General features: G+C 46.5%; 1 protein-coding gene across 1 annotated transcript in view; it reads right to left on the bottom strand.

The window, feature by feature from the left end:
* Nucleotides 1-5,011: 5,011 nt before the first annotated feature.
* The window catches only part of TIPE3 (TNF alpha induced protein 8 like 3), a 12,604-nt gene continuing 4,965 nt past the window's right edge, over nt 5,012-12,650 (bottom strand). Inside the window, exon 2 of the mRNA XM_027768402.1 lies at nt 5,012-6,502. Within this exon, the coding sequence (XP_027624203.1) occupies nt 5,940-6,502 (563 nt within the window). The 3' untranslated portion in view covers nt 5,012-5,939. The remainder of the gene's footprint in view (nt 6,503-12,650) is intronic.

Here is a 12,650-nt window from a genome sequence, read left to right as displayed (position 1 = left end):
GGAAATAGGACCCTCTCAGCAGGGAAGCCCAAATTGCTCCCTGGGAGACCAGTTCATAAGTTCTTCCTTCACCAGACTCAGCCTGAAAAAGGGCTCCTCTCCCTAGCAGAGCCCGGTTGCCACTTCCTCGCTAGCCTCCAGCAAGCTCTCTGTGCCAAGCTCTGGCGCCTACCCAGCCCCTCCTTGAGCTGAGAGCCAAACCCCAGACTCCCTTGTCCTTGGAACTGGTCCAGAACTGCCTTGGTCAGCAGCTAAGAGGAGCTCTACATCAGGGCCTGGGAGGCCTGGCTGCCTGGGCTCTGGCTGCCTGGGTGGGCTGCTGGCATCCCTCTGCAGAGACCTGCCCCAGCTCGGCTAAGCAAGCAGGAGTAAGGGAAAGGCAAGGTGCCGAACTGCTGCTGGGGGTGGGGAGTACCTGCTGTGGCTGGCCTTCCCTATTTCACGGGGGCTGGGGGACTGGGAGGAATTCAACACCACCAGTATCTGACTGCCATGTGCTTGTTCTTCAAGAATGAGTTCCTGAGATTCCGGAACCACATAATCTCTCCTAAGGCCTGGGACTTCTGCCTGCAGCCCAGCAGTTGAGACTGGAATTGGGAAGGCGAGTGAGCACGGGCAGGTGACTTTTCCACACGTGGCTCTTTATTCCCTTCATTGGGAGGAACAGTGCCCGCTTTGTCCAGCATGGACATATTTGTGCCTTTGAGATTAAATATTGGGGTTTCCAGATGGGATGGTCAATTCTTTGATTTGATTGGGTTGTTGTAAAAATCCTGACTCATTTTTACATAGAAAAAATACGTCATAGGGGCTGTCAGGTGGCATGGTGGTTAAAGGCACTGGACTCCTACATGACTGACTGTGGTTTGAATCCCCGATCTGGTGGCTTGCTTTCTCACCCCCATCTCTAGATTTCTTGCTCTGTCCCTCTGTGGTCAAATAAAAATAAATAAATAAATAAAGTTAAATAAAATAATTATTTAAAAAAAATAAAGGAAAAACACGTCCTGACTTTTCTGATGACCTAAAGTACGTGGTGGCTTTTCCTGGTTAGTTTTCCAAGAGTAGAGTAGGTGGGACATGTTGGAACCTGCTGCTTGCACAGTAGCGCAGACCCGTCGGTCCCCCTGGACATTAGTTCATCCCTCAGCCCTCGAGCTCCCACAGGTGAGTCACTGTCAAGGGCAGGGTGACACTCGCTCATCCTGTGCAAGCCTCCACTTTCATATGTTGTAGCAATGTTTCTCAGAATCGAGCACACGTCCCTGTTTATACCTGCAGACCCCTCAGGGATCCTAGATCTAGCTGAAACAACACATGGAGTTAAATTCTCTTCTTTCACTCAAGGCAGCATGCACGGCATTTATACACAAAGACAGCCTCTGAAACCAGATGGCACCAACGTGACTATAAGGTCAGAATGTACTTACGTCGATTTCAATTTTTCTAACAAAGTTGTCGGAATGAAACAAATTGAAAACTCATTTCATGACTCATGGTCTTCACTCCTGCCCCCTCTCCCACCCTCAGGACTTTCAGGGATTTGTAGATGCTATTTTGCAAAATGGTGTTTGTAGAAGGGTCTTTTTCCCTAGCAAGCGAGACCTCCATTTGAGGAAAGACCAAGGCTTAGCCCAGGGTGGCTGTGGCTCACAGAGCAGGGTGGGACCAAAGGGAAATCCAGTGAACACAGCATTGGGAGTTGGGAGGATCTGGGCGAGGCCACGTGATGCGTGCCCACCGTCGACATCCTCGCCCACTGTTGGCCAGCTCCTGCGAACGCCATGTCTCCACAGCCAAAGTTAAGACAACGTTGGCTTATCTAGAACGTTCACCAAGTTGGTTTGGCTCTCAGAGTATTTTAACTTTCTTCTGGATCACATCGAACTAAAAAAATAAAAACCCTCAAAGATATTGAAACAGAGGGCAGGTCGGCTTGCTTTGTGCTACGTTTTTTTTTTTTTAGAGGTTTTTGCTATAAGGCTCATGCGCTCGCCAGACAGAGAGAGAGAGAGAGAGATAGAAAGCGAGAAATCACCCCCCAGAGGGGATGGTCACGCCACAATCCCCTCTCCTCCATTCTCCTCTCGGGAGCTTGGGCACACACACACACACACACACACACACACACACACTCGGCCTGAGTTTTAAGCCACCAGGTCCAGGATGTGAACCGCGGTCGACTAAGTGGGAGTCCAGTGACATAGCCATTATGCCAACTGCTGGTCCCATTGTGCTACGTTCTTTTTAATGGGCAGTTGGAGGCAGGAAGTTCTCTGGAGCAGCCAATGAATGAACGGATTTGTTTCTGAGAAGTGTACAGATGGGAGAGACGGGAGTTTAGAGAAGCACAGATGGAGAGGTCTTTTCATTTAGATTCGACACTGAGCAGAGACCCGGAGTTACCAAGGGTGTCAAGACTCACAGGTGCAAACACAGGGAGAGCAACACAGACACATGGCAGGTGGGGCCAGCAGGAAATGTTTCTGCAGGGTTCAGACACACAAGGAAGGACCTGTGCTGAGGGGCAGGCTGGGAATTTCAACACAAGTCCCTGGTCCTCCCGTGGGGACAGAACTGAGTGTTCAGGGATGGTTGAAGGCCCAGTGATATCCCCAGACATTTCATATAAGCTGCGTCTGCCACACCTCACCCTTAAAGAATGAGTCACGTCTCTGCACCTGATTTGCTGAACCAAGCATTGCTCTGTGGGGCTTGATTAACGGAATGACTCTGTACTGCTGCTGTTTTAAAAATTAGTTTTCTTTTCCATTGTTTTTACAAATGATAGCCTTTGTCATCGGTGACACCTAAGTGCAGATAGTCCAACTTTGCTTCAGTGGGCTTTCGTTGTTGAAAGTTTTGTAGAGAGTTCCGAGCAGAAATGCACAGCTACAGAGAGATCTGCTTTCAAAAGCATCTGCTGGTCTCTGTCACAGTTTTTAATTTTTCCCAGTAGAAACAGCTTTTCAGGGCCATTAAGTAGAGAGTTCTCAAGATAAACCAATATGACTGCATAATGAGAAATCTTTCTTTGGTCACTAGGCTGTTATGTAAAATATCTAAAATCTGCAGTCCTTCCAGCTGCTTGATGACATTCAAGAACTCCTTGAATTTAGATGCCAATGGACACATAGCATGGGGTTCGGCTCTGTGTTTTCTTTCTCTTTTTTAAATGTTTGTGATAGGCTATGTGCATTTACCAGAGACAGACTGAGAGAGGGACAAAGTAAGGAAGCACCCCATGGGTCGGGGGGGAATAAACATGCTGCAATCCCTTCTCCTTCATTCTCCTCTCAGGATTTTGGGCATGCATGCACACGCGCATGGCACGTTTTTCAAGCTGCTGGGTCTGGGACTTGAACTCTGCAACTGGCCATGTGAGATCCAGCCACTTTAACCTCTATGGCATCTGCTGGCCTGTGGCTCATATTTTTAGAGGGGCAGAAGCACAATTTGTGAGTTCACCATCCCCCTGGGAGCTTTTTATGAGGTCACGGTACCCCATGACCTTATAGCAGAGAGCCTACCGATTCCCTCAGTTGGGGAGCCTACGGCGCCAGAAAATATTACAGTCCACCCTTTGCTGTTGTACTTGCCAAGACCTGCTGGTAAAAGTTCCGACCCTTCTCTGACCAGAGCAGGAAGGATGCAATTTCCTCGGAGACCCGTGGGCCCTCAGAACCCAACTCGGCCTTCTCGTACCACCAATGCTGAGCTGCACCCCGTGGAGCAGGCAGAACTGCAATCTTCTTTGGCTTCTTTGGCAATTTTACCCTGCCTCTTCTTCCCCACTGTATTGCACAAGGAGATAAAGCAGTTTCACTCATTCTTCTTGGGTCTGAGTCCTCTGCAAATATCCATTTACTTAATGAAAAATGAACCTACTTCTAGAACCATCTCTGAACTAGAAAGCAGTGCTTTAATTAGAGGAGTACCTAAGGCAAGCCTTGAGGACTCTGCATGAGTGAAAATCCAGTTACTGCTGGACTGATGCCTAGCAGCAGGCGGGGAGGAAGCTGCCTTCAGCTCCCACCAGCACTGCCAAGGATCGGCAGCCACGCCAGCTCCGGTGTGCACGGGACTTCATCATTCAGCCTAGGATCTGAGAAGGGGGCTAGGCCATGTTTGTCAAATATGGAGAGCAGAGGCGGACTTAACTCTTCCTCATTCCGTGCTTGCTATCCTTTTAGTGAGCTAATTCTGGGTGCCGTGGCTGAGACACTCAGCTGGAGGGTTAGCACTGATGTTGACACGGGAGCAAGTCGAGGCTGATGGTCAGCTCAGGCTTGGTGAACGCCATGTCACACTCTCCCACAAACCATCACTTAATTCTCCTGCTGGAGGGAAACCAGGGGGTGGACAGAACCGTGGGTCTGAGCTACAGTAGTGTGGCATTGTCATCAGATACGAGAGAAGTGTGGGTCGGGGGGCGGGGCAGAAGGAGCGATCTCAACGTGGCACAGTGTTATAAGAACATAGTCCTGATGATGGCGAAGATGATGATGACAGGACGACAGAAGTCACAGACTGAAAGTGAGGCAGGGAACCAGCTCACCACTGACTAGCACCTGGACCCCCACCTGTGCTCCTCTGGGGCTCTGTCCCCCGAGGTCTGAGCACATAGGCAGGTCCTGCTCTTTGTTTCTCCCTTCAATTCCATCATTCTTAAACTGTTAAGTATTGTTATTACTGAAAGGGCGTATGAGCCCATGTACACACATAAGAGTGGGAGACAATGAGAGAGAGGGAGAAAAAGGGAGAGAGAGAGATGAGCACCCTCTCCAGGGCCTGGTCACACCATAATTCCCTTCCCTCCGTCCTTAGCTTTATCGGGTCCTGGGTACTCACGTGCATGCTTGGGGTGTTTCAGGCTGACAAGGCCCAAGATTTGAACCATGGTTGCCATGTGGGGTCCAGCGTCTCTGGAGTAGTGCATTACTGCGGTTCCATGGAGTGAGCCCTAGGAATTTCTTTTTTGAATCACAACGCCAAGACCTCTTGTTTGAAGGGTAGTTTCGATTTATTAACGAACCAGAGAAAATAGCACAAATGACTGTAAAAGGTCAAGAAGGATGGTGAGGGGTTCATTCTGCCGGACTCCCATGCATGCCAGAATAAAGCCTCTCTGTGCCCCGCGGATGGCGCCCCTTAGATGCTGGTCCTGCAGGGGGAGCAGAGTGCTTCTCCGCTCCTGTGTTATAGGTAGGAACTTCTCTCCCCACCCTCCACGGAGTTTCCTTCCACAGGATCAGAAACCTGCACATCTAAGACCTAAAAAACACATTGTAAAACATTTTCCCAATTTGCAAGTGTACTTTTTCACACCTTTGGATTTCATTTTGCTGCAAACAGCACATTGAGAGACAGAATGCAAACCCAGCCCAGTAGATTCTCTTGTTCCTTTCTTACATGTTGCTTAATGGTCTAGATCCAAGTTTATCCCTCTCATACTCACAAGAGAACATATAAAGGGCTTCCATGAGGGTTTTCAAAAGCAGGGACAGACAGTATCTGTTTCGATCCTCACCACAGCCCTGTGAGGTAGGCAGACAGGCATCACGCTCCAGCATACAGAGGACAGAGTTGTCACTGGTGAATCTGGGAACTGAACCCATGTTCTCTGGGTCCTGGTCCAGGGCTCATTCTCCTCCATGAGCTGAGTGGAGTTTACTGTAAGGGGCAAAACAGACTTCCTGCTTTGAGTAGCTGAAGTGGCCTCTGGGCTTGCAAAGACAGGTGATTTTAAGTACAGACCTTATCAGAGAACTCAAGGGATTAAACACACCCACGCTTGGCTGGGCATCAGCCTCGGTGGGATAGAGACGACAAAACATTGACTTCTTCAACAAGGGTTGCAGCTTCTTTTCTTGCTTCTCCCCAGACCATGATGGGTGCAGTGACTTTAAAGCAGCCAAGTCCAGGAGGAGGGAAGGCATTCAAAGGACTTTCTCATCTAGCAACTTATTGATTCCTTCACAAATCCTCTTGAGGTTGGGCCTGCAGTCTCCGTCCAGACTGTAGAGGGTGGAGAGGAACTCCACGTCGGCAAAGTGGTCGAAGACATGGTTGATGCGCCCGTGGGTCCTGGACGTCAGGTGTCGCTGCACCAGTTCATGGACCAGGTCCTTGCATTCGTGCAGGAGCGTGGAGAGTACATTCCTATCGAAGGTGTACTCCACCTCATAGAAGCTGACGATGGTCATGGCGGTCTGGTTCAGCTTCTTCCGGAACTTCTCCACAATAACGAGCTCCTCCTGGCTGAACTGGTTGTTCCGGTAGAGGATCCCGATTTTGATCGCCACCTTGATTAAGTCCTTCATGATCTTGTGAGCCTCCTTCTTGTTGTGGGTGTGCTCTTTGGTGACTTTGTAGAGCTCATCGAAGATCTCACTGCTGGTGTCGTCAATCAACATGTTGGCCATGGTTTTGCTGGCTATTTTGCTCAGAATTTTCTTCTGGGCTTGAAGGGCAAGGCTCTTTGAACTAAAAACATCAGGACCTATAGTGAGGAAAGAAAAAAAAAGTTACAGAAATACAAGAATTGTTTATTTTCACAAATAAGACATGCTCACGTGAACTTAGGTTTTTAACACAAAAACTCACGTCTTCATAGCCTACAACTCCCTAACCACCCCCACTTTCCTCTCGACAGGACATGCTTGTTTACCCATTTGAACTTTCCAGGCTGAGCTAATGCTCTTCCCTCTGCTGGAAGAGGTGTCCTTACCCAGGCCACATCTTACCTTTATGAGACCTGCTTTATGCACAAGGCCTTCCTGACTCTACTGGCTTCCAGATGACTCCCTGCACCTGCTGTCACACTGAAACCCATTCATTTTCAAAAACTACATGGGAACAAATGATTGCTTCCTGAGAAGGATGTCGCGCTGGTATCAACCCCATTCCAAGGGAGGAAATGGATAGTTGGTTATGATGGTCCTTTTGACTGAGTCTCAAAACCCGTATCTCATTGAGTCTCAGATGTTATTTTTTCACTTTTGAGATCTCGGGAATTGGGATGTGTCTTACAGTCGCTGTAGCCAGGTGGCTGGTGTGCTGTGTTTGTCATTACCTGTGTGCACATTAATTTACACAACAGGTGCCAGAGATGTGGGAGAAAGCCACAGAGAAATGCGGTAAGAAATGCTGCCTCACCAGCATTCTTGACAGCTTGGAGGATGGCATTGTGTGGGAAGCAGACACCAATAACTCCCAGTCAAAAATGCTTCGGCCTAGGAGTGCTCTGTACATGAAGAAGCTTAGGAAGACCACGGTCAATTAATTTTGCTGTTATTTTCACTTTATGAATGAATGAGAGCAATATGTATTTAAAAAAAAAACAGCCTACAACACTGTGTAAATAAATCTAAGATATCTTTTTAGTAGGCATAAATAAAAACTCTAAGTTCATAGTAAGAGAGTAATGGCTCATAATTTAATTGATGGCATTGTTTTCCTTTTGTTTTGACCACGGTCAATTAATTTTGCTGTTATTTTCACTTTATGAATGAATGAGAGCAATATGTATTTAAAAAAAAAACAGCCTACAACACTGTGTAAATAAATCTAAGATATCTTTTTAGTAGGCATAAATAAAAACTCTAAGTTCATAGTAAGAGAGTAATGGCTCATAATTTAATTGATGGCATTGTTTTCCTTTTTTTTTTGTTGTTGTTGTAATTGCCAGAAGGCACATGCGCTCACCTGGGAGAGACAGCAAGAGGGAGAAAGCACCTTCTCCTGCAATGGGGCATGGTCATGCCACAATCCCTTCTCCTCCATTTTTCCATCATGTTGGGATTTGGGGTACACACACATTGCACCCAGTATGTTTTCAAGACTGTGGAGCTGGGATTTGAACCACAATTAGCCATTTGAGGCTAGGCTCCCTTAACCACTAGGCTATAGGACTGGCCCTTTTTCTTTTTAAAATTTTTTCATTAAAAGCATATACTGGGCCAGCAGGTGGCATAGCAGTTAAGGTGCTGAACATCCATATGGTTGACAGTGGTTCGAGTCCTGGACCCAGAGGCTTGAAACTCATGCTGAGCATGTGTGCGTGCATGCCCCAAATCCTGAGAGGGTATTATGGCACGGCCATCTCTCCTGGAGGGATGATTTCTCACTTTCTGTCTCTCCGGTGAACACATGCACCCTATAGCAAAAATCTCTCAAAAATAAAACAAAACAAAAAATACCTAAAATGGCATTTTACCATAGACAGTGTCTTAATTTTGATGAAATAGTCTACACAGCCACCAATTAGCTAGGGGTGACAATTGAATGGACCCCACCCTCCAGCCTCACTCTAAGCATGTATGTAGATTACTCTTGTCTCCCTGAGGAGATTCCAGTTGTCTGAGGACAGAAACAATGACCCCCACAGTACCTATGCTGGTCTGGGCACAGGGATGAAATGGTGTCTGAAGAAAACACCAGGAAACTATTGCAGAAGAACAAGAAGGTAGTAATATACAGTGCACACCATTGTGAATTGAGGGTCTCAAAGAATCCCTTTTGTTCAGTGTTCCATGAACACATGGGCGTGATGGATATGACAGGCCGAGTGGACAGATGGCCATACACGCTGGCTTCTGTTTTTCTTATCCAGCCCCTCCACAACTTGTATCCTACCCCTTCTGCTCACTCTGGACGCATTCCTTCAGCAGACAGCGATTAGTCCCCGGACACTCTGGCCTCACAGACACAGACTCAATAAACACTCAGCGATGATGTAAATAAGGCCCTGTATGTCCTCTACGGCTGGTCTACCAGGCCCCCTTAGCCCCGGGTGCACCCGTATCATTTCTGTCCCAGGGTCTCATCCAGCTGCAGTTCCCTAATGGGCACGGCCTGGAAAGGGTTTGTGGCAGTGGGACCAGCAGAACCAAAGCAGTGGACACGAGGGCTTCTCCTGTCCCAGGAAGTTCTCTCCCCAAAGTCTGAGATTACAAAATCTTTAAGCAACCTCACAGCCAAGTGGCCCTGATGTGGCCAGGATATTCCCTTCAGCCTCAGCGGCAAGAGGAGAAATATTATCATGTAAAAAATAACAGGACTGATGGCCTCTCTTGACTCTTTACAAGAGGAAGCTCTGATTTCCTGACCTATGCTCTTCCAGAGTGTGAGACAGATGATATTCCTGCCCTGGCTGGTCATCTACCATGGTCACTAGATGTTTGTGTAAATAACCTTTGTTCAAAAAAGGAAAAATCAAATTCGTTCTCCAAAGACAAATGTTTACAAGCAGTAGGGTGTTCAAAAGCCTGCGCTGCACACTTTGAAGTCAGTTCCACAGAAGAAGCTTATGTACTTCAGAGTAATGGCCGGTCACTGACATAAGCGATGCCTCTTCAGGTGGTTGTTCTAAAAGGAAAGATGGACGGGAGATGATCTGTTCTAGAAAACCAAAACATGAGTCATTGCTTTGTAGTCACAGGCCGTACTAACTGCCTGAGAACAAGATCTTCTCCAGAAAGGCAGCAAGCATGCGCTTATACAAAGCCTCAGACCACCGCATCTGTGTGCGCTGGGATGTCAGCGCGTGAGACATTCCCCCACGCCGTGTGGGTTGGCAGCACACGGCAGGTGTTGGCTGAATAAAGGAAACGCTGACTCTGTGCCGGGCATCTCACTGTTGAACCCTAAGCTGGCATTTTCCCGAGGCTCCCCTGCCAGCCTGATTCCAAACCCTGCTCTTCCTGCCGTCAGCATTGCCTTCCTTCTCTGCAGCAGTGGTTGCCGCACCGTCTGCTCATACACCCTGTAGGAATTTTGAAAAACTATGTACCTACTTGTGATATTTTTTTTCTAGAGGTTTTTGCCCAAGGGCACATGTATTCACTGAGAGAGAGAGATAGTGAGAGGGAAAGTGAGAAATCATCTCCTAAGAGGGATGGTCACGATGCAATGCCTTCTCCTCCGCTCTCCTCCTGGGGCCTTGGGCATGCACGCATACATGCCAAGTAAGTTTCAAGCCACTGGTTCTGGGACTCGAACTGTGGTGGGCCATGTGGGAGTCCAGTGACATGACTGTTATACCACCTGCGGGCCCCCCTCCTTGCATATTTAAAAAACTTAACAGTGAGTATTTTATTTAACTTTAGGTTAAATAGTTAGGAAATATATACTTTTTATTAGAGATATTTAAATAGTGACATTTCCAAATCAACCTGTTAAATCATTATTTGAATATGTCCAATTTAACATAGGTGCCATTGTCATATAATACCTACCACTGTCCACTTAAAGATGGCCCATGCAAGTCTTCTTTAAAAGTTGGAAATGTTATGTTCTTTTTTCATACACACACATGATTGTTTTATCTTTACATGAGAGGGAGACACAAAGAGAGAGAAAAAAAGGAGAGAGTGAGGACAGGGTGAGATGCACCCTAAAAGGGTCCTCATGCCACTTTCCATTCCCAACTCAACCAGCCTGGATTGTGGGAACATGTGTGTGCCCAGCATGCACTGGGAGGTCTTGGGATGAGAACTCCCATATTGGTCCAGCCTCAGAGAGCACTGTGTTACTGCTGGTCCTTCATGTATATACACATTCAAAAAAAAAAAGAAAAGTCTAAAAAGATTGTTCCAGAGGATGAGAGTGAGGAGGAAAGGGAGAAAGCACCCCTCTGTGGGGTGTGGTCATGCTGAAATTCCTTCTTTTTTATTTCTCCAACTTTTCAGGATTTGGGGCACATGCACCTGGGCCAGGCATGTTTTTCAAGCTGTTGGGGCCAGGATTTGAACTAATGGTCAGCCATATGTACTCTAGCTCCTTATCCACTAAGCCATGGGGCTAGCCCCATATTAATTTTTATGCTTGAAAATATTTGATCAATTCAACATGTTTCTCTACAACCAGAGGATATATATATATGTATGTGTGTGTGTGTGTTTGTGTGTGTGTGTGTGTATATAAATTGAAAATTAAGTAAAAGAAGATTCTAGCAACCATAAATCTCTATGCATTAAAAATTTTTTCTGGAGTGAGTTATCATTTGAATTATTTTGGGCATTATCTAAAATACCAAAATTTTGATAAATGCTAAACATGAAAAGTAAAGTTTTACTGGAAATGCACCTCTAAATGAGATGGGTAGTGGTTGATTAAAAAGGCATTGCCACTGAGTTTCACATTGTTCCTTTGTTTGAATGGGAGGTTTTGCATCATGTTAATGAGACATCTTGGGTAGGTGCAACCACACTATATCCCATTAAGATCCTTGTGGCTGAGGACTGCATGACCAAAACTGTGGAAGGAAAGGAGATCCACCACGCCTTGACCTCAGACACATGAGTTTTGCATACCCAAGTATGTACAGAGCATATGAAAGAAAGTTGGTGAGAGATCTAGACATTGGTTCCCTTAAAACAGTCCTTGTCTATAGGTCTCACGGGAAGTGTCTGGACCCTGGTGGTGCCTACACCAGTTTGAACCCTGCTCCTCTCTAAGTTAGCAGCATTCCATGAACTGTGAAATGGAACATAAGAATTCCTTGACTCAGTAAAGTTGAAACCACTGGGGACTAGGCAAAGCAAAATAGATTCTTTTTTGTGAGACTTTAAAAATATTTCTTTAATACCAATACATTACTATGTTCTATCAGCTCCTGCAGCGGTGGTAGACAGAATGAAGGCTCCCTAAAGATGTCCATGTCCTAGTTCCTGGAACCTCCAAGAGACTTTGCAGATACGATCAAATCAAACATTCTGGGATGGAGGATTATCCTGGCTTATCCAGAGGACTCAATGTAATTGGAAGGGCCCTTCTCTGTGAAAGAGGGAGGTGAGTGAGAGAGAAAGAGACGTGACACTAGAAGCAGAGGTTGGGCTGATATGATTGCTGGCCTGAAGATGGAGGAAGAGGGAACAGGCCAAGGAATGTGGGTGGCCTCTGAAAGCTGGAAAAGGCAAGAAAGGCATTCTCCCCTAGAGCAGCCAGAAAAACATGGACCCCAGTCAACATCTTGGGTGTAAGCCTGCAAAACCCATTTCGGATTTCAGATCTCCAGAACTATGTAAGATGATAAATTAATGTTTAAAGCCAATAACTTTGTGGTAATCTGTTACAGGGCAAGAGGAAATGAATTCAGGTGAGTAGAATGTAATGGAGCATTTCTCAATTTGATTTCAACAGGAAAGTCTCTTTGTCCCCTGAGTAGACTGTCCAATTTGCCAGCAATAAGGGGTATTCCAGACAGTGGGCTTTCATTGCTAAAACTGGAAAAGTCCCAGGCAAATGGAGGCATGCTGGTCACCCTACTCCTGAACTACTTACGAAAAATACATCAGTGATCTAAAAACTGAACAAAGAAATAACAGAACAAATTCATAGAGTGAAAGAAGACAATACTTACTGGGCATTTTTTTTTAAAAGAGAGATTTTTGCTATAGGGTGCATGTGCTTGCTGGAGAGACAGAGAGAGACAGAGAGAGAGAAAGTGAGAAATCACCCCCCGTCCCCGGGAGGTTGGCCACACCGCAACCCCTTCTCCTTCATTCTCCTCTCAGGATCTTGGGCACACATGCACACTCATCCAGTGTGAGTTTTAAGCCACTGGATCTGGGAATTGAACTGGTCGGCCATATGGGAGTCCAGCAATATGACTATTATGCCATCTGCTGGTCCCACTTACTTGGCAT

Source organism: Tupaia chinensis, unplaced genomic scaffold (assembly GCF_000334495.1).
Source record: "Tupaia chinensis unplaced genomic scaffold, TupChi_1.0 Scaffold146140_1, whole genome shotgun sequence".
In the NCBI taxonomy this organism is placed as follows: Eukaryota; Metazoa; Chordata; class Mammalia; order Scandentia; family Tupaiidae; genus Tupaia; species Tupaia belangeri.
Note: the sequence above shows the minus strand (reverse complement) of the source record. Positions and strands in the feature narration are given on the sequence as shown.